At 36.7% G+C, this 26,724-nt stretch overlaps 2 protein-coding genes across 3 annotated transcripts; one reads left to right on the top strand and one right to left on the bottom strand.

Annotated features, from left to right (window-relative positions):
- The first annotated feature begins 61 nt into the window (after positions 1-61).
- On the top strand, positions 62-14,138 carry pla1a (phospholipase A1 member A). Its single transcript, XM_054615192.1, is given in 12 exon segments — positions 62-530; positions 1,305-1,533; positions 3,247-3,424; positions 4,081-4,189; positions 5,190-5,291; positions 6,344-6,399; positions 6,402-6,441; positions 7,506-7,688; positions 8,904-8,993; positions 9,416-9,521; positions 11,511-11,666; positions 13,709-14,138. Coding segments are annotated over 12 exon segments (1,419 nt in total). The 5' UTR covers positions 62-451; the 3' UTR covers positions 13,800-14,138.
- Positions 14,139-14,809: 671 nt separating this feature from the next.
- Positions 14,810-26,072, bottom strand: popdc2 (popeye domain containing 2). Of its 2 annotated transcripts, none has more exons than XM_054615485.1 (4): positions 25,213-26,072; positions 20,456-20,564; positions 18,906-19,347; positions 14,810-16,272 (listed from the first exon to the last, which is right to left on the bottom strand). In XM_054615485.1, exons 1-4 carry the CDS (start codon positions 25,704-25,706, stop codon positions 16,190-16,192), a joined length of 1,128 nt encoding a protein of 375 aa, XP_054471460.1. In that variant the 5' UTR covers positions 25,707-26,072; the 3' UTR covers positions 14,810-16,189. The 2 variants fall into 2 exon arrangements, 1 of the variants encoding a protein (XP_054471460.1); XR_008531804.1 differs by having other exon boundaries at positions 16,181-16,272; positions 18,757-19,347.
- Between the last annotated feature and the right edge of the window lie 652 nt (positions 26,073-26,724).

The raw sequence follows: 26,724 nt of genomic DNA on the forward strand, positions 1-26,724 counted from the left end.
CACACACACAACAAACCAGTTGACAGCCGGGCCAGAGTCCAGCATTTCTAACAAACAGCCATTGAATACCAATGAGGTCATGGCTTCACCGCCAGGCAAAGAGCTCCAATCCACTTGTCGGTCCACTGCAAACGTCTGGGATGAGGAAAAAAACCACTGACAAATGAAATTACTGAGTAAGAAGGAAGTTCCTGTTTTATAGAAAAGAACCATAACCAGAAACATTCCATTATTTTGGACTGATTTATAGGAACCTCTGCTTTGCTTCACGCCTGCTGTTTGCCAGCTAAAGCCTGAGTGGTCGTTCCAGAGTTACAACACTGCACAGAGACGCGGATTTTCTCAAAGCCCAAAGCTGATCTCTGCAGGCAATCTGTGGCTGAACGGAGCAGCTGAGCGACGTTAAGCACCAACTCAACCTCCCAGGCAGCTTCTCTCCACATTCACATCTATGTTTCAGCAGAACATGCCTCGGGAACACCTACGGATCCTCCTCTGTGTGTTCACAGTCTTCACATCACTGGTGGTGGGTAAGTGAAGGAGCTCAGGACTGAGACTTTTTTTTTGTAATTGGGCGTCATTTTTTCATTTTATTTTTTTCATGCAAAAGATCCAAAAAAGAATGCAAAGAAAGGGATTGAGCGTTTTAAAACCTGCATGAGTATACTGAAATGCATATTTGTACTGTATGGTAATATGTTGTTTGTACTATTAAAGTTTATGGGGAGAAAAAAAACCTACCTATTTATTTTTGGTTTGTACTTTTTCTTTTCATTTGGAAGCAATATGTTTGGAAGGGCAAGTTAATATTTTAGTTATTATTCTGCTGCAACAAAACTGCATAATATTTTGGTTGTCTTGAGTGTGTTACTGAAATACACTCCTTCACTAATGAAGAATACAACATTTGAAAATCTGACACGCACAAAAGGATGATTTTTGTAGTTACAGCTGCAGTTATTTATGTGTATAATACAAATGTAAATATATACACTGAAATCAGGACCTTATAATCTAAAAATGCTTTTATATGTTGACGATCAAACGCTGATATTCTGAAAAATAAATATAAGTATCATAAGTAAGAATACGCAAAAATCTCTTTCATCATATGACTTAATGTATAAGTCGTCTTTTCATTTAACATGTATATTTAAAGGGTTTTGTAAGTGGGGAACAGTTTGCAGTTTATCCCTTTAAACAACATTTTGATCTGTCGTCATCTGGTGTCAAAAACACAATTTATCACCTGTTGTTTTTCTGTGATGCATGAGATGAGACATCATGTCCTTCTCATCGATCAGGTGTAGAGGAAACGCAGAGGAGTGATGAGTGCGCCGACCTCAACAACCCCACCTGGCAGGACCGCCGTCAGCACAGAGTCAAGCTGCAGGTCCAGTACCTGCTGCTGACCAGGAGAAACATGGACTGTGCTCAGATGTTCAGCCGGGAGTCTCTCACAGAAACACAGCAGCAGCAGAAGTCCTACTTCAACGTCTCCCGTCCAACAAAGGTCATCGTCCACGGGTACAGGTGAGGAAAAAAAACCTTAAGCACCCTTAAAAAACCTTAAAAGCCCTTAAGCACCCTTAAAAAACCTTAAGCACCCTTAAAAAACCTTTTTCCTCAATGAACTTCTGACTGTAAGCGATGGGCTCTCACATGACCTCAACTTCCTGATAAAGTTCATTTTTCTTGACAGAATTTTAGGTTTTTGTTTGTGCTTTTCTGAAGAAAAAACATAGTATAATAATGATAGTATAATAAATAATAATTTAGCGACATTGTTATAAGAATCTGATGACAGTCGATGGGTTGTTTGGTCACATTTCAGTCAAATCTGATCAAACCACACACACACAATCCACATTAGAGCCTTTGAGTGTCAAACTCTTAATAGGTAATAACTAAAAATGTTATTTTCTTTGATTGTTGCTGATTTAATCCTAAATATTTATTGTTATAGGGAAATGCCTGACCTATTAAAACCTTTCTAAACCAAAGACCTTGACCTAGATTCACTAAAACTGTGCTGTGAGTTGTTCTTTAGAAAGTCCCTACAAGTCACAAATGTCAAAATGTGATCTCTAAGTATGGCCTTAGAGATCACAGGTTATATCCCACTGCCCTCCTAAAATGAAACAAAAAAACAATAATAATAATAATTAAAAAACAGTCTTTCATTTCTCTTTTGACTGGCTCGAAGTGGAAAAACTTGATGACTTTAATTTGTATGCACCAATCAGGATGTTGCAACACTTGTACGCAAATCTGATGACAGATTTTCTTTTCTTTGACTGTTGCTTATTTAATCATAAATACTGGATGTTTTAGAGAAATGCCTGGCCTTTCTAAACCCCTCTAAACCAAAAACCTTGACCTAGATTCACAGAAACTGGGCTGCGAGTCGTTCTTGGGAAAGTCTGAACCTTAAGATGAGCATGATGCTCTATGTGATGTCACATAGGTCAAGATGTGATCTCTATAGTATGTCCTACATCCAATAGCTCTACAGATTTATTATTAAATCACAGGTACCCTAAAAATATCCCTCTGCCCTCTTAAAAAAAATACAAAAAACATACCAAATATGAAAGAAAAACAATTAACATAAACCCCACAATTAAGTCCTGAAAAAATACTGCAAACAAACAACATGAGAGATTTTTTTTATTTCTCCAAACAATCAAGGGTTCATTGTTGAGGTTTTAAAACATTTTAACATGTTTGTTTATTCATTTTTTTATTTTTATTTACTCAACGATAACAAGATAAAGGATGAATTCAGGAAATATGTCACGCTTCAGTCTCACAGAACATTTCAAATGGTTAAACTAATAAGTTTAAGTTCAGAAGGTGCAGGACCTTCTGAACTTATTAGTTAAGGTGCAATTTAGCTTTTGGTTTGTGTTCAGAATAAATATTTATGGTGTGAGCTGACATGGTATGGGACGGAAGAGAAGGAATTGCAGAAATAACCGTTTTTTATGCATTTTCATATATTAAAACTTAAGAAAATATCCATGGATTTGATTCACAAATTTAACTGCACATGCACAGATTCTTCATGGGCATTTTGAGACTTCCACAAGAAGACTATTTTAATTTGGGGGGCCCCAGCTTTGTTTATTTTTTGTTGTTATTTTAAGACATAATTGATATTTTGTTTAAATGGAAATTGATGCTTCTTCCTGCATCCTCCCCCCTCGCTTCATCCCACTGACCTCCCCCTCCTCCCCCCCGCAGGGCGTTGGGCAGTAAGCCGTCCTGGCTGATGCAGCTGGTCCACTCCGTGCTGTGGGCGGAGGACGTGAACGTGGTGGTGGTGGACTGGATCTACGGCGCCTCCTTCGCCTACAACCTGGTGGTGGAGAACTACAAGGATGTGGCTCTGCAGATCTCCGTCCTCATCAACCAGCTGCAGGTGAGAGGAGACACTGACGCTTATCATCTGCTTTTATTTCATTACTTTGGGGGGTTAGTTCATTCTATTTAGAAACACTGCGTCTATTTTTTCCATAGCTTGTGGTATAATGACATTTAAATAGAGCTGATTTGGGTCCATTTCAATAATGAATCTTTTATTTAACCCTGAGATTCCCTAATTTTAAACTTTCCTTGGGCGCTTTTTAGGATTTTCATCATACTCCTGGCTGCTTATCCCCCCTTTCTTAAACCTTTAGCTCTGGTATGTTGACCTAAAACACATCACTTCTGGTGCATCAACACGGGAAAACAAAACTTTAGTTTTACTGCAAAATATGGAGAGCTTTCCCTGAAAACAATGGGCACAGTTGGGCTTGAAAAGTCCTGCACTTCTGCTTGAAAAGACACATATTTCCAAATAGCTTTGTGTTTCTTTGACAAGATATTTCAATAATGTAAACCTTGGTAAAGTATAATTCCAATACTGGTACTGCTAATAGAAGTTGTATAGCTAATTGGTTGTTGATGCACATTGATTCTTGATTTTGCTCTTTTAATGAATTAAACCTTTATCAGTTCAGCAGACAGTGAACTCATAGCTCCCCACACAAACAGGTGTAAATAAAAAACCACTGCAACTTCTTTGTCCTGCAGGAACATGGATGCAAACTGGAGTCCTTCCACTTCATCGGGGTCAGTCTCGGGGCGCACGTCGCTGGCTTTGTGGGAACTCTGTTTGAGGGGAAGATAGGACGGATCACAGGTGAGTCTGGACCTTCTTCATGTGACACATCACTGCGACTCTGATTCAGATTTTGCACAAAAAGAATCATTTAGATGCTTTAATTCAAAGTTGTGATGATCAGATCTCCGTCCTAAAGAATAATCCTCCTTTACAAGATAAATAACAGAACCGTGATTAAGAACTTGTACAATATTGTTGAATATAAAAGGTGCTAGCTTCTGTTATTCTGCTGTCAGACAGTGAAGTCTGTCTCAGGCTGTGAATGCGTCTCAGTGTGACCTTGGACGATAAGCTGAGCTCTTCAAAGAGACAACAGCGCTCTGATAAAAAATCCTCTCAGAAGCCGAGTGGAGACGCTCGTCCTCAGAAAGCAGAGGCAGCGGACACAATACGGCACTGTTCTCTGTTGATATCAGCTCGTTCTGTCTGAGTGGGGAGTGTGAATGGAAGTACAGATAAAAGAGACAAAGCCAGAGACAGACTGGAAGCTGAATAAAAGGAAATCTTTCAAATAATAATGGTATTATTATTTAGATAATTACAAAAAAATATATATATATATCAACAATGACTGTAAGGGATTCCTTCTTCTTCTGTCTGAATCCAAAAGAATATATGAGTCAACTTATTCATTAAGTGTATCTCTATGTTTCTTTTGTTTTAATGTTTACTTTCTCTTTCTGCTGTCATTTCATTTGGTCTCAGCTTTTATTGTCACAAAGTGATGTTCAGTCCTGTAAAACCTCAGCCCGGTGTTTCTTTGTTTTCTTGCATGTTAACAAGTGAATCAGACAAAAAGACTTCACCATAATGAAACCAAAAAAGAAAAACAGGCTCATCTGAGAAACAATGCTGCTAAAGTTCTTGTGTTATGAGAAAAAATATGCCTTGACTTTATATAAAAACATTAAATATACTTAAAGGCCACAATACAAGTTTCAGTCGATAATCTCAAGTATCAGAGTAGTGGAACATCATGTTTGACCAGGTACTAAACTGAGTTCTCCTCGTCCTCCAGCTCTGGATCCTGCTGGACCGATGTTTAAAGGAGCCGACACCTTCGACCGGCTCGACTCCTCCGACGCTCTGTTTGTTGATGCGATCCACACCGACTCCGACTGTGAGACAACTTTCACTCTAAGACCAGAAAAACCTTCAAATGATGCAGATTTATTTCCACTATCAGCTGCAGCATAATGTCTAGTGTTGGTTTTTATATTAGAAGCTTTAGAAAAGTGGACATTTTGTCAATACAGGTAGTCATGTTTGAGATAGATATAATATATTTTATATATTTTACAACTTTTGAATAAGGAATTAACACAGAGTTCCTCTGTGAAATGTAAAGTTTCATTCATAAGCGATAAAGAAAAGACAAGATGAGGTAAAAGAGATTAAATTAGCCTTTATTTATTTTTATCCCAGAGGGGAAATGCAGTTGTTGCAGCTTAAAAAGACAGAAAAAAGTAGAGATATATAACGTAAAGAAATAAATAAATAGATAAGAATATAAGTAAAAATAAAACTCTACAGGAGCAATTAAAGTCAAAATGTCAATGCACAGGTGACCGTATCATCAGATTAAGTAATGACAGTGTTTGGCTGTATGACTAACAAATATAACACAAATACTGTATATAATGTAATAAAACTCCATTAGAATTAATATGATATAGTAATATATAGTTTAAGGTGAAACGTAGCAATAAAATAAAACATGATATATAATATAATACAGTCTGAGTATTGTATACATAATAGATAATGAGAAATACAGTGTGATATATAACAAAATATATAAAAAAGCACATTTGCTCAGTTACATTCGGTTGATTTGCAGACTTCTTTGGTCTGTTATGACTGTTAGCTTGTTGACATTCTCCCCTCAGTCCTCACTTACAGTAATGATGATGATTATGTTTTATGCTGACTCAAAACAATATTGGGAAATTGAGGAAAATCCAATTTTGAATTATCATGTTTTCACAACCAATGTTACACATTTTCGGGGACATTGCAGTTGGAGAGAATAAATGTAATGTTAGATTAACAAAGACTTCTCTAAGAACAAAACCTTTACCTAACTGTTGTTATTATGTAACCCAAAGTTGTTGTTGTTTGGTGTGTGTTTACAGAGTAAACCAGCATTAATGAGGTTTTCTTCTGCTTCAGATTTTGGGATTTCCATCCCTGTCGGTCACCTGGATTTCTTTCTGAACGGAGGAGAGGACCAGACCAGACGGGATGTTCCCGCTCCAGGTTCGCCTCAAGTAAGTTAAAAAACTAAAACCAGTAGTGGAAAGTACTTTTACTAGTTCTTCAGTACAATTTCAAGGTACTTGTTCTTTCTATTTTATGCTACTTTATACTTCTACTCCACTACATCTCAGAGGGAAATATTGTACTTTTTACTTTACTACATTCACAAATAACTTTATTGACTTTGCAGATTCAGGTTATTTAAACAAAATATAATCATGTTAAATGTATTATTATAGATTACGTTAAGAAGTTATTGATTACTGGAGGGGAGAATACAAGCTATTTAAAAAAATATAAGTACTTAAAATGAACCCCATCTTCACACATGAATTTATCAATAATTATAATCCATTAACATAATCTAAAATGGATCTTTCTGCTCAATGATAATATTCATGATGTTAAGTAATAATTTGAATTCGGGACTTTTACTTGCAACAGAGTATTTCTACACTGTAGTATTGCTTTAGGAGTACTTCCTCATCGTTGACGAGCAGGAAGCAGCTGTTTGTTGTTAAAAAAAAATGCTGTTTGTTGTTAAATTCTAAAATAAAATAAAGCAAAAATGCAATAAAATAAATTAAAAAAAAATTCTGTAAAAAAAAAAATTTTTAAAAAAAGCTTTTATTTTCATCAAGACATTTTAATAAAATAAAATAAAGACAATAAAATAAAATAAAGACAATAAAATTAAAATAAAGACAATAAAATTAAATAAAGACAATAAAATTAAATAAAGACAATAAAATAAAGACAATAAAATTAAATAAAGACAATAAAATAAAGACATAAAAATTAAATAAAGACAATAAAATTAAATAAAGACAATACAATTAAATAAAGACAATAAAATAAAGACAATAAAATAAAATAAAGACAATAAAATAAAATAAAGACAATAAAATAAAGACAATAAAATAAAATAAAGACATAAAATTAAATAAAGACAATAAAATGAAATAAAGACAATAAAATTAAATCAAATTAAATCAAAAATAACCCAATACATGTGTTTAAATTACACTAATTGTCTCCAGACATCTGGCGCCTTAGTGTCTCTGTTTGTTGTCAGTTCTGGTCTACTTCCCAGTGTATGGTTATGTCATATGCGACCACATGAGGGCCCTGCACGTCTACATAAGCGCGCTGAACAGCTCGTGCCCTCTGATTGGGATCCCTTGCTCCAGTTATGAGGACTTCCTGAAGGGCCGCTGTTTGGACTGTGACGTGTTCAAGGGGAGGTGTCCAACTATAGGTGAGACAACACCTGAGCTACTTTCATTTATCTATTCCATTATTATCTGCTTTATTTATATTTATTCAGTATTAACTGAGGCTTGAGAATCAGGTTTTTCATGTCAAAAAATGTCACATTAAATACTACAAATATATATATATATTTATGTCATTTTGGAAAATAAAGTACTCCTGTCAAACTGCTACTAATAGCCAGTGGTGGAAGTACATTTAATCAATTTAAAAAGCATTTTTTTGTGTGTAATAAGTTTTCTGAAAATGTATATTGAAATATGAAACTAAGGTATTATCTTGTAAAAATATGTGCTAATTTGCATACATTTCCAGAACAGAAATCTTAACATTGGAAAGAGTCAGGTTAAAAATTCTTCACTCTGCATAAATCAGAAATGACTGCCGACAGCTGTAAAAACAAAAACATTTTCCATGTTTTTAGTACTAAATGTTGTATAAATCAGGCTCTGAATGATATCTGAACAAACCCCTCTGTAGAAACCTTCAGAATATAGAGAGGAATGAAGCTGTAAAGTTTGGTGTATGTAAGAGCTACTGAAGTGGAGATTTATGGATCAGAGTCTGAGAAAAAACTCATTTAGAGAAAACGTCCTTTAAAGAAATGTTTAGTTAAATTACATACATGTTGAAGACACTACAGGTGAATAGGGTAAAAAAAATAACTAATAGATATCAACATGAAACTTCACCAGCTGATTACTGACATTAAGATGATTATTTTTTGTATTACAACTTTTCTGAAATGTTATGATTAAATATGCAAATGAGGCATTATCTAATGGTAACTTTTGGTGAATTTAGAAGAAATCTAAGGACAAAATACACAAAGTAGTAAAATAAAAACAACTAAATGTGTATTTTGGATGTTTTATTTCCACTAGTCTGAAAGAACACATGTTAAGGAAGACAAATAGACCAAAATCTCCCTTATTTTAACTTAAATTACTTTAACTTATAGTGGAGTAAACATTAAAAGAATAAAAATATAAACCTGGTATATTTGCTTCGTCCTCTGTTACGTCCCAGTATCACCAGTAGAAACCCCATTTAGGTCTGGTCTCGTCACTCAGCAGCTTCTTATCACGTTAACCTCTCCTGATAAACCCACACAGTCTGATACGGTGACACTGTTAACGTACACAGAGCTTTTAGTGATTCCTGTGACGTACAAACCTGATGTGTGTTTGTGTGTTTTCAGGTTTATCTAAAAACAGCGGGATCTCCGTTTCTCCAGTTCCCAAAGAGCAGAAGCTGTTCCTCCTCACGACTTCATCAGCACCGTTCTGCTGTAAGTATGAAGTAGTCCTGAAACTTGTACTGCTGATCAGAAAAATACAGTTATGATGAAGTTGATAATTATTAATTAATGACATGTTTCCAAAAAGTACATTCTTTTACATTCTTTAAAGGTTTGGTATTTTGAAAGTTGAGGTTTAAAGGAGGCTAATTACTTTGTTAAGTTTAATATTGTGTTCTACTTTAATGAACCCTACCTGCGAACCCTAACCCTGAACCCTAAACCTCTAACCCTGAACTATCAACCCTAAACCTCTAACCCTGAACGATAAACCATAAAAGCAATATAGGTGTATATATGAGGCATTACAGAGATGGATGTCATAGAAAGTTTCTTATCAGTATACTGTGCATATATACAACATATATATATATATGATGTAGGTGAGGACTAAATACATGTTTCCCTCTCAGCTCATCACTTCCTGCTGCAGCTGGAGGTTTCTCCTCTGGATAAGAGCGCTGAGGTGGAGGTGACGCTGGTGACGGGGAACCTGGGAACAGAGAAGAGGTTCAGGCTGTAAGTACCTCGTCTTTATCATCACGACTTTACTCTCTTTACCAGAAGTGAACCAATGTTTTTGTGACGGATTGCAACAAAATGCAACTGTTCTGGTCCATTATGTTTTGTTTGAAATCTTAACTTTTCTATTTTAAAAAATCTATTCATTGTTGTCGACAAAAAAGTAAAAAACTAAAGCCTCTCAAATGTGATAATTTGCTGCTTTTCTTAGTGTGACGTCATGATAAACTGAATCTGAAAGAAAGTAAGACTGTTGGTCAAACAAAACAAAACAACTATTTAAGGTGTTTATCAGCTTTTTCTGACATTTTATAGACCAAATGATTAACTGATTAATCACATTGGCAGGTTAGTTGATAATGGGAATAATCCTTAGTTGCCGCTTGCGCTATCCTGATATTCAATATTTAAAACACCATTATTGTGGACAAAGGAATTCAGGATAACGATATCCTGGAAAATATAAATAATAATAATTTGTATTATTATTTATTTTAATTTTTAATTTTATTATTTAATTTTTAATGTTGGGTCTGACCACGATCCGAATTTTTAATTGTTATATTTTGTTATATTGTATTTTTTACATTTTCTTTTTTATTTTTTAATTATACATATTTTTATATATATATATATATATATATATATATTATAAAAAAAATTTATTTTTTTTTTCATTTTTATTTTTTTTTTATTTTTTATTATTATTTTTATTCTTATTTGTTTTTATTATTCTTGTTTTTTTTATTATACATATTCATATTACTTTTGTTTACATTTTTAATTATATAGTAGTATAGTATACAGAGGACAGGTTGAATTCCTGTTTCTAAGTGGAATAAAGGATAAAGGATGAGAGGTAGAAACACGAGATGATTTAGGTCGTTGTTGCTAAATATACATGAAGTCCATTCATTTGAGATTTCTTTATATTGATGTGATGAAACCAACAAATTAAATGAGTAAAGGAACAAATTTCCACATGAAGGTTTTACTTTGTCTACAATCGTTGAAACACAATCTAAACTCTCACAACACACCAGGAGTTTAAAGCAGAAGTCAGTGTGACTCTGGTTCACAGACTCCAAGAACTAGTCTGTGATGTATTTAGACTTTTTTCACAGAAAAGCTGAGCGTGCAGCTTCTATCTATAGAGGAGATGATGTATTGTATGTTCCTGGCCAGGTGCAGAGATATGTTTCTATATGTGCAGGTTCACTTCAGTTCAGGAAGACTTTATGGATTTACGTTCTATGGATACTAACATTCCTGCAATATTAGTCCAATATTATTAATATCTATATTATATTACATTGAATAATATTATATATAATATATAATATCTCACCATAGTGTTTTTGTGCTGTATACAATATAGTCTAATGTATTACACAGATCTTTGTCAATCAGTTATATTTTATTTTAACATCATAAAAGACATTTTATATTTATAGAATATTTTCAGAATATTAATGATGCACAAATGAGATGGCCGCTTACATGTTTAACATTTAAATAAATTAGATATCTGGAGAAAGCCCTGGAGAAGAGACAAAATATATATATTATAATATTATAAACATTATAAATATTTATATATATTTTTTATATTTATATTAAATCTCTAATTCATTATATCAATACAGTCTAGGAGGCCAGGTTGAAAAACAGGACAATTTAATATTCTATAATTATAGTTCTTTTTCTTTTTTTCCTTTTGGTACATTTTGCAGATAAAACATCTGAACTTTCACTTAAGTATAGAGTATTTTTAGATTGTGGTATTTCTACTTTTACTTAAGTAAAAGGATCTGAGTACTTATTCTACTACTGATTTGTATTTTTTGGTATTAAAAAAACTAAACTTGTTGTAGTTTTATTCATTCTGACAATAAAGGGAATAACAGTCCTTTGTGATGGCTGTTTTACTATCTGGTCCTGTGTTGTCATGACAACCTTGTTTACATGTGTGCGTGCGTGTTCCAGTCAGACGGATACGACGGTGTACAGGTTGGTGCTGTCTCACCCCGTCGCTCTGTGTGAGATCGACTCCATCAAGCTGAAGAACACCGGAAACCGATTCTACAGACAGTCAGAGGTCCACGTCAGATCCGTCTGCCTCTCCGAGTTCCCAACGCTCAGGTAAGATACACCTGTAACGCCAGGTGAACACAACAATAAACCCTGAATCCTGAACAATAAATCCTAAACCCTGAACCCTGAACCCTAAACCCTGAACTAAACCCTAAACCCTGAACAATAAACCCTGAACAATAAACCCTAAACCCTGAACTATAAACCCTAAACCCTGAACTATAAACCCTAAACCCTGAACTATAAACCCTGAACAATAAACCCTGAACAATAAACCCTGAACAATAAACCCTAAACCCTGAACCTATAAACCCTAAACCCTGAACAATAAACCCTGAACAATAAACCCTGAACAATAAACCCTGAACCCTGAAAACCCTGAACAATAAACCCCCTGAACCCTAAACCCTGAACAACTATAAACCCTAAACCCTAAACCCTGAACTATAAACCCTGAACAATAAACCCTGAACCCTAAACCCTGAACAATAAACCCTGAATCCTGAACTATAAACCCTGAACTATAAACCCTGAATCCTGAACTATAAACCCTGAACTATAAACCCTAAAATAAACCCTGAACTATAAACCCTGAATCCTGAACAATAAACCCTAAACCCTGAACTATAAACCCTAAACCCTGAACTATAAACCCTGAACCCCTAACAATAAACCCTGAACCCCTAAACCCTGAACTATAAACCCTGAATCCTGAACTATAAACCCTGAACCCTGAACAATAAACCCTGAATCCAATGAACAAAAAAGCTTAGTTTTTAACTAAAACTAAAATCCTAAACCTGAACTATAAACCCTGAACCCTAAATACTGAACAAGAAAGCCTAAATCCTGAACCCAAAACCCTGAAACTAAAACCCTAAACAATGAACCTCTGAACCTGAACCCTAAATCATGAGACTGAAACCCTAACAATGAACCCTAAACTCTGAACACTAAACCCTAACAATGAACCCTAAAACCCTGCACCAAAAACCATGAACCCTAAACCCTGAATCCTGAACAATAAAGCCTAAATCCTGAACCCTAAAACTGAAATCCTAAACCCTGAACCTAAAACTGAAATCCTACTGAACAAATAAACAATAAACTGAACCCTGAATCCTGAACCCTAAATCCTGAAAGTCAAACCCTAAACGCTGAACCTTAGACTCTGAACAATAAACCTTAAATCCTGAACCCTACATCAAAACCATGAACCCTTAACCATGAACAATAAACCATAAATCCTGAACCTGAAACCATAAACCCTGAACAATAAACCATAAATCCTGAACCTGAAACCCTGAAACCTTAAACCAAAACACTAAACGCTGAACCCTGAACCTTAAACCCTGAACCTAAACCCTGAAAAACCCTGACCTTAAACCCTGAACCTGAAACCATAAACCCTGAACCTTAAACCCTGAACCTTAAACCCTGAACCTTAAACCCTGAACCTTTAATCCGCCTGGAATCAATCAACACCACCTAGTAAATGCTTGACTGCAGGAGGCTGCCAGGGTTTGAAATGGTATAAATAGGAATGAGACAGCACTTTGTGCCAACAAATGACGTTACCGTGGTGACACCAAACATGTTTTATATACTAATAATAATAGTGGGTTTATTGGGGGAACACAAAAAATGTAACTCTTCAAACTGTTGTATAGACTAAAGCTACTGTGAGATATTTTATTGAGTTTCCATTCACTGAAACAATAACAAGAAATGGCAGTTAAATGTTCGAGATAATTTATAAACAGTGTCACTATGTTAGGCCTTTATGTTTCCACTGAAAGTAAAGAGAAGACGTCTCATGAGCCAAATACGGTGTCAAATCTTTGTTTTATAGTTTAAGTTGTCGCACTAATCTTCTGAAATATCAGATGTTTCTTTAAATCTTGCATGTCATCCACTCTCTCCCTACTTTAAAGTCAAGAAAAAAAAGAAAAACAATAAGAATACTAATATATATTATGATAGAAGCTCCACCTGAACCACTTTGGTACGGTTTCATCTCAGCAGCTGTCTTATCTGTCAGTCAGTTTTCCCTTTTTCCCATTTAAATGACATTTATGTTCCTGTTTCAGGCGCGAGGAGCCGCTGTGCGTGAACAACATCAACGTCAGGCGAGGAGCTCCGTGGTCACATGACTTTGTCCAGGTCTGTGGTGTCTTCTAGAGACATGAGATCTACTCCTTCATCTCCAGTGAAGAAACCCAACAGGAATTCAGTCTCACATTCTCACCACCTTGTTTCCCTATCAGAGAACCAAAGAAATGCTTCACTCTACTACTAACTGACAACATGCAGTCTAGTTAAACTTTGTTATCTAGTTATTTGTCTAATCTACTGATCTCCTAACATCACGACTGGATCTGTTGTACCTTTATATTTATATTTTTTTTGTTATTCAAGTTTACCTCTTAGCTTCTTCCTGCAGCTCTGAGAAGTGTTGAAACAATAAAAATAAATAAACTGGTGACGTAGAAATAAACTCTGTTGATGTAGATTAAAGTTACTGTGAGGAACTTTTATCTGGTCCTGAACCAGTCTCAGTTTAGTCCTGATCCTCTATAGACCTCCATCAGTAAACAGACCATCAGAGAGAAGATCGTCTGTTTCTATAAAGTTATTCTTAAAGCTCGTCATCGGAGCCACCGGGTCGGATTCTGGAGAAACCAGATGAAATCATGAAGGTTCACCAGAAACTCCTTCAGACCAGACTCCAGCAGAGACCAGTCCACCGTGGACAGACCCAGATCCAGCAGAGACCAGTCCACCGTGGACAGACCCAGATCCAGCAGAGACCAGTCCACCGTGGACAGACCCAGATCCAGCAGAGACCAGTCCACCGTGGACAGACCCAGATCCAGCAGAGACCAGTCCACCGTGGACAGACCCAGATCCAGCAGAGACCAGTCCACCGTGGACAGACCCAGATCCAGCAGAGACCAGTCTCTGCAGACCTTTGACCAGCAGTCCACCGGAGCCCGGATCCAGCAGGACCAGTCCACCGTGGACAGACTCCCGATCAGCAGCAGCAGCGTCCTCCTCCTCCTCCTCCTCCTCCTCCTCCTCCTCCTCCTCCTCCTCCAGGAGCAGAGCTTCTCCTCTCTGGGAGTCAACACCAACACCACGCTGCTGGAGACCCAGACCGTATTGTTGGACCCACTGGAGGGAATGGAGGCACAGGAGAACCAGAACCAGGACTGAGCGGGTCAGACTGTCAGACCCTGCTGCAGTAAAATGGGAGGTTTTCTAAAGGGAGTCTGGTAAAACAGTACCAGTTTAGTCCACAGGGACCGCCAAAATCAACACAAAAATAAATTTACTTCTACTTTCTAACTAATTAACAGTCATCGGAAGAATATTTTGCAGATTATTCCACCATCAAATATGAGCTCAAGAGGAGATAAATCACTATCAGTGTTGTCTGGTCTGACAGGAAGTAAACACTCACAGAAAACGAACAACATTTTCACTGCACACAAAGAGCTTTATGGAGAAATCTTGGCCCCATAAAAATACTTAACAACCTTTTCCACTTTAGTCCCATCTCTGTATTTTGCAAGTCAATAACAGGACAAATAATGTTATTCACAGTTTACATGTGTGTATGAAATACTCAATTTACATACTCAAGTTACAAACATTTTTAAAAAACATGGTCTACAGGCATCGAATATATCGCCAAAGATGAAGTAAAAGGTTTTCCTCCAGATGGTGCATTAAGATAAATAAAATAAACATTTAAGTGAAATGGAAAAAATCGAAACTCTTCATATATGTGTCTGGAAAGATCTTGAGAAGTATGCAAAACTAAATATTTTCTGTATAATCTAGAAAATGTGTGGATCATTACTGAGTTAAATCAAGAGTCTTATATGTGGAAACACATGTGAAGTCCTTATCAAACATATGTGTTTTAACATCAAATATAAGTGAGATGAAAACCAAATTCATCTGCTTCAGTGGCACAGAATCCATTTCTATTACAAAAAATAATAATATTTCAGGACGTTCCTCTGTCCTCAGTGTTGCATTGCCACTAAAGTTGGATTTAATTAAGATTTTATTTTATTTTATTAAATTAAATTGTATGTAATTTAATTATATATTCATTTAATTTAATTAATTTATTAAACGTTGGACACAGTTTATCTGCAAGTGTCCATCTTTAATCGGACAGATGTTTGTCTCTGAGTGCAGCTACAGAAACACAAACAATACAGAGCCTCTCATTGGTTAAATTATAGATTTTTGTAAATGCCATGATCATTAAATATCTAGATGTTTCACTTTTATTGAATAAATGTGTTGGGTCCCGCTGTCTTTATGATTTTAAGGCGGTTTTCCGAGCTTCATGGTGTCTTAAGAGACTTGAAATCAGACCAGAAAATCATTTTATACCACATTAAAAAACATTTCTCTTCATGCTCAGGACAGATGATGTGAAGTGAGAACAGGGATGAAGAGCGAGGAGGAGTCGGCGTCGTAACGAGTGTCATGTGACCCATTCGTTCTGCTTCACTGTAGATAACGTCGTGTTCTTCCAGGAGGTTCTGTTCTCACAGTTTGGGAGTGTCGGTCGGAGCCAGCGGAGCTCTGCCTCGCTGGAACCGAGGTGGTAGATCACCGTCACTGTCACTGTCTGCAGGGTCGACACGGAAAGCTTCTGTTAGGAATCATCATCATCATCATCATCACCATCATCATCACCATCATCATCACCATCATCATCACCATTATCATCACACAACACACTGACATCTTGAGAACATGACAGACTATAGAAACATCCACAGAGAGAAATTAGTAAATAAACAGTAGAACAAACCAGCTGTAATTTATCCAGATGAGCATAAAAGGACAGCTAAGTATTTATTTACATTTGTTATTAAACTAGTTATGTAAAGGTTAGAAACAAGATCATTTCTCAGTTAAATATGAAAACATACAGCACAACATGCCAAAAAAAATGTTGCATTAACTCCAAAATGTTTGTGCACAGTAATATAGGATTTTATCAGCCCCAACACAACGTATCCTCATACAATGGTTTGTATGATATCTTACCAAAAAGTTACTTCTCATTTTTCATGCGTTTTTCTAAGAAAGTCCAGTAACACTTGTTAATTTCCACTCGTTACATGCAGACAGTCTTTTCACAATAACCTTCCGTCTTCAAAGGAAACAACTTATTTAGGTTTAAGCAACAAAACTACTTTGTTAAGTTTAGGAAAAGATTGTGGTTTGGGTTAAAGTAACTACAGAAAAGGGGTTACTTAAGTTCAGAAGTCATGTGACAAAGAAATCAAAGATGACTTTCACTTGAGGGCATTTCACGACCTTTTAATGAACCTAACCAAATATTTCACCATCTTTTATTAAACCGAACTAAGTCATTTTGTTGCCTAAACCTTTAGGTTTACTTTACTTTGCATCAACGCACATGGAACCAGAAATCTAACAAACATCACGAGCATCTGAATTGAATAGAGGACTCTTCTTTGTATATAGCAGATTGTTGTTGGGAACATATTAAGGAATGTGTCATTTCCAGATTATACGTCTGAGCTAAATCTGTGTTTCTGTCGGTGACAGATTTGACTTTCTGCCTCACAGCCGCCCGGCAACCCAAACCTCTCTCTGACTGCAGCATCGGCTATGAAATGTGATCCCGGCCTGTGATTGGCCGAGGGCTAATTTTGGGATGTCGGGAGGGAGGGGGATGACAAATAAGCGGACAGACTGCCGAAGGAAGGGGGGACTGGATTAATACCATACTATTGCATTATGTTTTTGACATCCCCCTAAATGTCCAATCTCTAATCCTCATCTGACAAGAACACAGCTGCTGCTACGAGCTACAGTATCGAACTACACACACACTCACACACACACACACACACACACACACACACACACACACACACACACACACACACACACACACACACACACACACACACACACACACACACACACATTTATACACTCAAACACACAGTACATTTATTCAAGTCCTGTTCTTAGGTACAAATTCCATTTTCTGCTACTTTTTACTTGTATTCCACTTCATCTCAGAGGTAAATATTGTACTCCTATTGCAACTCCTCCTTATATCTTTATATCATAAAGGATAATAGGATATAAGAAGGAGTTACAATGCAACATACACATGAATGCAGAAGTAATATTAATCCAGAAAGAGCAGATATAATAGTAAAACACTGACAGGGAACATTTTACTGACCAATCAATACTTTTACTCCAGGTACTTTATGTACATTTTGGTGACAATAACACTTTCATAGTGTTATGATATTACATCATTTTATTATTATTATTTATTTATCATTGGTCCATCAATCATATCATTTTTATATGTATGTGCTTGGTAATTTATTTTATGATAATTCATCGTATTTGTTTAAACTGAGCATATGTTTTGTAATTGTTATATCTAAATCTGTAAAGTAAATACAAATAAATGTAGTGGAGTAAAAAAGAAGATTTCCTCTGAGGTATAGCAGAAAAGAAAATGCTCAAAATGGAAAGGAAATTAAGGTAAATATGAAATTAGGTTAAAAATGGAACGCGTGGAAAATGGAATAACGTTAAAAGTTAATTATGTTGGAAAATGGAATAACGTTAAAAATGGAATAGAGTTAAAAATGGAATAAAGTTAAAAATGGAATAACTTTAAAACTTAATTACATTGGAAAATGGAATAACGTTGAAAATGGAATAAAGTTAAAAATGGAATAACGTAAAAAAATAATTACGTTGGAAAATAGAATAACGTTAAAAATGGAAAAACGGAAAAATGGACAATAGAAGAATGTTAAATGGAATTACATCAAAATCTACTAACGTAAAAACTCAGTTAAAAATGTAATAACATAAGAAACGAATTACGTTGGAAAATGGAATAACTTAAAAATTGGAGTGGAGTTAAAAATGGAATAACGTAAAAAAATATATATTAAGTTGAAAATGAAATTACATTTAAAAAATGCTTGAATGAATGCATTTTGCCGTAGTTTCTCACTATGAAGCCGGGTTAGTAAGAAATGTGCAAAGCAAGCCACCCATGCAACCAAAACGCTCGCCGCCCAGGTGAGGTACTTACATGTATCTTAACTGGTGACCCCGTGTGTTTGTGTGTTAGCTGCATCAACCTGCCCCTCTACCTCAAATAATCCCTCTCACTGCCATAATCCGTTAAGGAGCCCGCCACATCAGTGAAGTCCTCCAGGACCAGGCTGGTGGAGTCCTCACCGGTGGGCAGGTCGGGGTCTGACGCCCACGGGTGTTGATGTCGCTCATGCTTCGGGGCCTCGGGTTCGTCCTTGGAGGATGTCCCTGGTCCCTGGAGGACCGGTTGAAACTGATCCGGATCCGACATTTCGAAGGCCGGTGCCGGGTTTTCTCCCTGCTGCTGGTCTTTCCCGAGGCCTCCCTCGCTGCCGCTGCCGCTGCCGCCCTCGCTGCCGGTTGAGGATGGCGCCAACACGTGGTAGAGGCTGGGCAGGCGGATGTCCAGCAGCACGCCGCTCTTGATGTAGAGCTTGTTGTTGAGGTTGTAGAGCTTCTCGGCGATGTCGTAGCCGAGCATGACGGAGAAGATGCGGGAGACGTAGCGGTCCTTCGATAACGCCAAGTAGAGGCGCCGGCGTCGCCATGAGACGTAGCGGGAGTCTTCTTCTGCTGTCATGGTCACCTGGGGAGTATGAGGGGAAACACCTGAGTATAAGCAGGTTGTTAGCCTAGCTTAGCTTAGTTTAGCATAAAGACTTAAAGCAGGGGTAAACAGCTAGCGTGGCTCTGTCCTAATTTAAAATCTGCATTCATGTCCTAGAATCCAATTAACTAATTAACTAACAGCCTTTTTTACACCAAGAGAAAAAACCTTTATGCCAGACTGAAGTCACTGTTAGAGGATTCATTCATGTTTTTGTCCTGTGGTGTAAGTTTTCCCCCAAAACTGTAAAGATGTTTGCTAGTCACATAAGAAAAAGTGAATTTGAAAACTATAAAGGCCTCGAGGACTCAATTGTTTGGCTAGATTAATAATAATAATAATAATAATAATAATTATAAATAATAATAATAATAATAATAATAACAATTATTATTGCTGTCATTATTAATGTTGTTGTTGTTGTGATTGTAATTAATTATTATTATTATTATATAGTTATAATAGTAATAGGGAAATGTGTCTTAAACTCAAATTCTGCACATGATATGACACATAAAATATTGTCTTATCGTTTTAGCTGCCTCCATAGTAAATATGATAAGAACAATAACAATTATTACAATAATTATAATAAAAAAAAAAAATGGATAACTGATTAATAGTTTTTGAAGCAAAAATGACAAACATTCCTGAATTCTGGCATTTCAAATGTGAGGATTTTATACTTTTCTTTGTAATTTTTAATAATAGTAAATTAAAGTTTTAGGCTTTTTTAGGGCTGACAAAAAATATCAATACATCAAAACACTGAATCAGTGAAACCAGAAAATAAACAGCAGGTTGATGAATTCTGACAGTAATTGCTGGTTGCAGCTCTATTTCTATTAATGCGCCTCATTGGTCAAAATAGCAGGAAACTCTCTTCAGTCCAGGAGACGAAACCTTGAATGTTAAACATGACGTTCAGGACTCGTCTCTACTTGAACTCAACTGATCTAAAGCAACAAGATATAAGAGAGACAAGAGGACGACTGCTTCTTTCAGCTCCTCAGTCGATAGAATAGAAGAGAAACTTCTGAGGTTGATTTAACATTTCAGTGCCACACTGACATGAAACGTCTTGTACCTGGAACTTTCCCTCCTCGTTTGGTCGGAGAGACTCCCACTCTGGAGAGTCGAGGAACTGATGGCGGTGAATGTAATGAAGGAACTGTCCCTCTAAAGATACACTGACCCTAAAAGAGAGAGACAGAGAAAGAGAGAGACAGAGAGAGAGAGACAGAGGACACAGGGTTTAAACAGAGAGTCAGGGATTAAGAAGTGATAATGAGCGCTGGAGGTCACTTTGTGAGTAAATGTTAGTCTGAATATCTCTGTCAGTGCAGCCGTGGAAAATCTGAACACTATTCAGGTACTTAAACTCTTAAAAACACAACGGACTGCTGAAGGGTTTTGGTTTTAGGGGTTTTAGGGGTTTTAGAGTTAAGAGTTTTGGGTTTAGGTTTTAAATGATGATCAACAATGTTTTAAATTATGGTAAAAAAAAAGTTTTACAGTCATCAAAGTACAATATTTGCCAATTTGTGCTCAATTATGTGGCACTGGGAAACATACTGAAGCATTTTGATGACTGTAAAACATTTTACCATCAATTAAAAACATTTGGTTAATTGCCAAGAATATTTCAAACCAATTGGCTTTGTTGTTTCGGTGCAAAACAAAGTAAAAGAAAATCTAATCAAAAATAAAAGTGAGAAAAAGAATCAAGAAGGAAATATAGAATAGAAGAAAATTACATAGAAATATGACAAAATACTATAAAAAATACATACAATTAATCTGAATTTAAATAAAAGCTGTATAGAAAAAAATTACAAATAAAATATGAAAAGATAACATAAAATATATAGAATTTCTCAGAATTAAAATGAAAGCTGGATTGAAAAAATACAATAAAAATATGACAAAATAATGGAATTTATTTGAAAGCTGGATAGAAGAAACTTATGAGGAAATTAAAAAAAATGTACTTTTACTTTGATACTTTAAGCCAATTTGCAAAAAAAAAACTTTTCTGTTTTTGTGACATTTTGAATTCAGGACTTCAACCTGTTAAGGAGTATCTAGAGACCAATGTATTTCTACTTTTACTTAAGTAAAGAATCAGAGTACTTTTTCCACCGCTGGTACATGAAACACCTTCCGAATAAAATGAAAATACCACATTTCTTCTTCTGCCAGGATTCTTTCAGAAATCACAGTTCAATCTGAACATTCCTCCCTTTAGAAGGAAGCTTTATTTTAAAAGAGAATAACTTCCGCAGGCTGAGATGATCCAGCACACTGAACATCAGACCTTCATCGGTTTACGTCTAAAGTTTCTGTTTCATCCTCGTTCCAGCGTGAGATGAATCAGAGCTGCTTCCTGTCAATCACCTGACATCTACTGAGAGAAATGGAAATGATTCTGTTTAAAACTATTCTCCTCCTTTGTTAACTGCAGCTACATGTAAAGCAGGAATACTTACAGAGGATGAAACAATAACATTTAATTAAAATTCTAATGACAAGTCCCTATAAACCGGTGGTGGAAGAGGTACTTAGATGTTTTGTTTAAAGTATAAATTCTACCGTGTAAGAATATTTTTTGAAAAGTTAAATGCATGCATTCAAAGTAAAAGTACAAAGTATTAGCATCAAAATGTAGAAGTAAAAGCACTTTTCGTGCCGAATGGCCCATCTCAGAATAATATACTATATTATAATTATTAATGCATTTAAGTGTCACTTTATTGTAGCAGCTGTAAAGTAGGATTTGTATAGTATATTTGTAGATAGTTTGTTATTTTTTCCACGGGGATCAATAACGTTTTTAACTTAATCAATAATATTACATCATAATTTACTTGTCGATTTTATTTGGTATTATTATTCTGAATCTGTATTGTAGCTAAAAGTTGTCAAATGAATGTAGTAAAGTAAAAAGTAAAATTTTGCCTCTGATACAAGTTAGAAAATGTACTCAAGTGAAGCACAAGTATCTTTAAAGTATACTTAAGTACAGTACTTATGCGTATACTTTCCACCACTGCTATAACTGATTAAATAAATCTAATGTGCATCATAAACAGCCGATCTTTATGGCAGTATCTTTCTTTAGACCCTTCACAACAATGGGTGTTAATTAACAGCTGTTTTGTTTTGTAGTATTAATTACCCACAATGCCACTTTACTCCACAGGGGGAAGGGATAACAGTACAGAGACATTTTTAGCCTCATGCTAAAAATGTCTCTGTACTGTAGTAGTACAGTAGCAGTACAATGGAGCTCTATAAGTAAATCAGAACATCTCTATTTCAAAGGGGGATCATGTTTTAAACCCCCAAACCGGTGTAATGCACGCTCATCTATGTATGCACTTATGCATGCACCATAGTAGCGTGCTTTTGATTATATTGCTTTTTTGTCTGTCTTAATATGATCTTTTATTTCGGCATTTCCACCATTCGCAACTGTAAAATTTGCTTTTGCAGTTTGTGCAGAATGCAGCATTTTTGTTGCCGGGTACTTTACAAAAGAAGGAGTGAGCCTCCTGGAGCGCTTAAGAAAAGACTGATTCTTTGGTTCGGTAATAATTAGTGGGACATAACATAAAGATCTATGTAAGCGCTGAAAACAAGTGCAATATTAATATTTCAATTTTGTTTTAATGTTATTTGTCGGCACTCGGAATAACAAGCTTGAAACCGGGACAATCCCGAAAAAATGGGACATCTGGTGAACGTACTAGGAGGCTGAGCTGAAAGCTAGAAGCTAACAGCGCTAACAGTGAAAACAACAGTGCAGACTAAAACAGATGATGATTACATATCAGTCGTGCTTTAAAATCTGAATACAATAAGAAGATGGATGAGCATCATTATTAGCTTTTTGTTTGTGTTGTTGTTTTAAATTTGGATCCGTCAGCATCGTGGGCCAACGTTTAATCTGAGGTGATGAATTAAAGAGGAGCCGCCATCGTCACAAAGCACAAAGATTATTTAGCCAGCTGGCAGAGTTCAGAGCCGGACGGCACAGCGGTGAGTCACAGACAGAAATACTCTGTTTACAACATCTCTACTGTGTTCGGCTCCACGGCTGAGAAATCTAAAGCAGCTCCACTCTGAGGATGTTTGGACGAAGAGGATACGTTTCCTGTGACGGTGACACGCTGCCAAAAACATGAAAGAAACGATAGAAATCTACATTTAAAACCAATAAATACTACATTATATATCTTTGGTACATCTTTTGTTTTAGCTTTAATTTCAGAGACACTAAAACCTGCAAGTGTCCAAAATTTTTGAAAGTAATAAAGAACTTCCTTTGGTTAAGAAAGTTTAACAAAATACAAAATAACATAAACATATGTACTATAACGTAAAATACTGCATTCTTAGAATACATGCCACTTAAGGAGGCTTTTAGAATTTAGTTTTCTTTACAAGGGTCTCAAAAAGGTGTCGGTCCGTGGAAGAAAGTGCAATTTTGAGGTAATTGTACTTTAGTTGAGTATTTTAATTTACTGCTAATTCAACTTCACTACATTTCAGATGGAAATAATATACTTTTTGCTTCACAAACTTAATTTATCTTACAGCTTTAGTTGGATTAGGAGTTTAAATACAAAACACAAGATCCTCTTTAAAATAGATGCATGAATTTGCTTTAACTTTACTATTTAACACATCCATAATACTTAATTTATATAATATAGAAACAATCTGCGGAATTTATACTTTTAATTTTGGCAATTAAGAGCAACTTATAAAAAGTTGGTTTTGCTGTCTTTTGCTGGTAGTATCTTGTAGCCTTGCTGAAGTGATGTAGAAGTGTACGGAGGAGTGGGTTGGTACACTGTGACATCACTGTTGGGTGTGGCACATTGATTTAAAGCTACTATGATCAATGTTTTTCATAAAAACAATGAATTAATCAATGAACTCACAGATGAATGTTTCCTAAATCTGCAGATCCTCTTCAGCTTGACGCAGCGTTTTAGAGTCTTTCAGCTCGTTGTTTTGGTTTTACAGCAACAATTTTAATGTTTTTAGTTAATTAAGTAACATTGCCAGCCACAGCGGGCCGCTTTACAAACCAGCTGCTCATCACCAAACAGCCGACAGACACAGTGAGAGACTAGCTGGTGAAGATTGTGGAGTATTTAGCAGCTAAAGAGACAGATATTTCCCTCAGTAGGTGGTGGAGACCAAACACAGAGCTAAAAGAGAGAGACTATTGGACTTACATTCATCGAGTGGCCTGAAACAAAACTCTGAATGAATGCTGATGTTTCTCCGTGTCTTCTCGATGTGTAAATAAGCAACTCTTTGCCGAGTCAATGAAAAGATAATGAATGTGAGAATGCGTGGTCGCAGCCATGTTTCCACTATTTAGTTATTGAAGGTTTAAGAAACTTGTAATTAAGTATTTTTACATTAACATTAGGGCAATCATGATATACCAGTATTGACATTAACCGTGATATCTTAAAAAATGAAATATTGACATTATGTTAATAACATAAATATGATAATATCCTGTAAATAAACCAGCGCCTCTTGAATCCATTTATATATATTGTTATGGTTACTCACTCTTTCTCCACCTCCCTATACTCCTATTTGTTTTGTGAAAAAATGCACAATAAACAAGTAAAAGTTGCATTATTTTCCCCAAATTTTTTAGAGATATCGCGATAATATTGCAATGTCTTTTGGCCTAAATAATCTGAGGTATTGAAGTTTTGCTTCTTGAACTCGTGTGTGTTGTATTGTTGTGTATACAGGTGTGTGTGGTGGTATCTCATCATGCAGTACAGGTGTGACACAAACACTCCCCACCTCCCCGACAGCAGGAAGGAGAGCCGGTCGATGGGCGTCTTTCCCTCCACGGCGTACGTCTCCCCGGCCTTCACCTCCACCACCTTGTTCTCGAAGGCGCCCGTGATCTCCTTGAACACCTGGACGGGCACGCCCAGCGGCAGGTACACCGCCTGGTAGAGGGCCGTCAGCTCCTCGCCGCGCACGCCCTCCCGCCTCAGCCGCCAGAGCAGGTGGCAGATCTGGACCAGGCAGGCCAGCAGCAGCAGCAGGTGCCAGGTGAAGACGTCCAGGCCGCACACCGTCATCCAGCCCCACAGGGTCAGGCAGGTGTGGGCCGGAACCAGGAAGCCGAAGATGAAGAGGCACCCGTAGGCGCCGCTGCCGCCCATGTAGCCCAGGAACAGCATGGCGTTGCCCAAATGGTAGATGGCGCCCTCGGTGTTGTTGGTCCAGCCGTCGCAGAGAGGCGGGAAGAGCAAGCTGTCCAGCAGAGTGGAGTTGTCTCCGCTCATGTTTCGTCTTCAAATGGATCCAAAAACAAATATCTGTATCCAGTGAACTCTGGGTTCAACTATGTACAACAAGTTTATGAAACAAAAGAAAAACAGCTGATGGTGGACAGAAGAATGTCAGAAGTGAATGTTTGTTCCCTTGGCGCTCAGCGGAAAAATCCAAGTTCTCACGGCTCGATTTGTTGGAGAATCACAGCTGGAATGGGTTTCTCCTTCTCCTTCTTCTCTCATTATGCGTCCCCTCCTCTTCTCCTTCTGAGTCCTCCTGTCGTCGTCTCTTTTGTTGCTTTTCTGTCTGTTCCTCTCACCCGTTGGCCTTCACTGTGGAGCCAACAGCTGGAGGAGAGGAGGCTAAGGGAGAGCTGGGCGTTGATAGAGCCCTAGAAGGATAACCATGTTTGGAATTGAAACCCAAGGAGGAGAGAGCGGCGGACAGAAAGCAGGCCTGCTACTTAACATAACACCAAAAGAGAGAGAGGCAGGAAACGAGAGGGAGGACAGGGACTATCGCAAATATCTACGAGTGTCACACACATTAAAAAAAAAAAAAAAAAAAAAAAAAAAAAAAAAAAGACTCTTCCTTCATAAAAAAACTTTGGGAGTCCAGTTTAGTCTCAGGAGAGAAGGTCAGCCGGTTCACATTTAGAGACACTGAAACAGGAGGTCAGATTTCAGGTTTAAACACCCACCGCCCTCCAAACATATCCGCCTCTCCACAGCTATGGTTTATTTTTTAATAGAGCAAAACAATAAACAGACACCATAATAACTAGTAAGACAAGTTACAACTTTTATCTGGTTCTGGATCAGTCTCAGTTTAGTCCTGATCCTCTATAGACCTCCATCAGTAAACAGACCATCAGAGAGAAGATCGTCTGTTTCTATAAAGTTATTCTTAAAGCTCGTCATCGGAGCCACCGGGTCGGATTCTGGAGAAACCAGATGAAATCATGAAGGTTCACCAGAAACTCCTTCAGACCAGACTCCAGCAGAGACCAGTCCACCGTGGACAGACCCA

The sequence above is a fragment of the Anoplopoma fimbria genome, chromosome 16 (genome assembly GCF_027596085.1).
Source record: "Anoplopoma fimbria isolate UVic2021 breed Golden Eagle Sablefish chromosome 16, Afim_UVic_2022, whole genome shotgun sequence".
NCBI classification, from domain to species: domain Eukaryota; kingdom Metazoa; phylum Chordata; class Actinopteri; order Perciformes; family Anoplopomatidae; genus Anoplopoma; species Anoplopoma fimbria.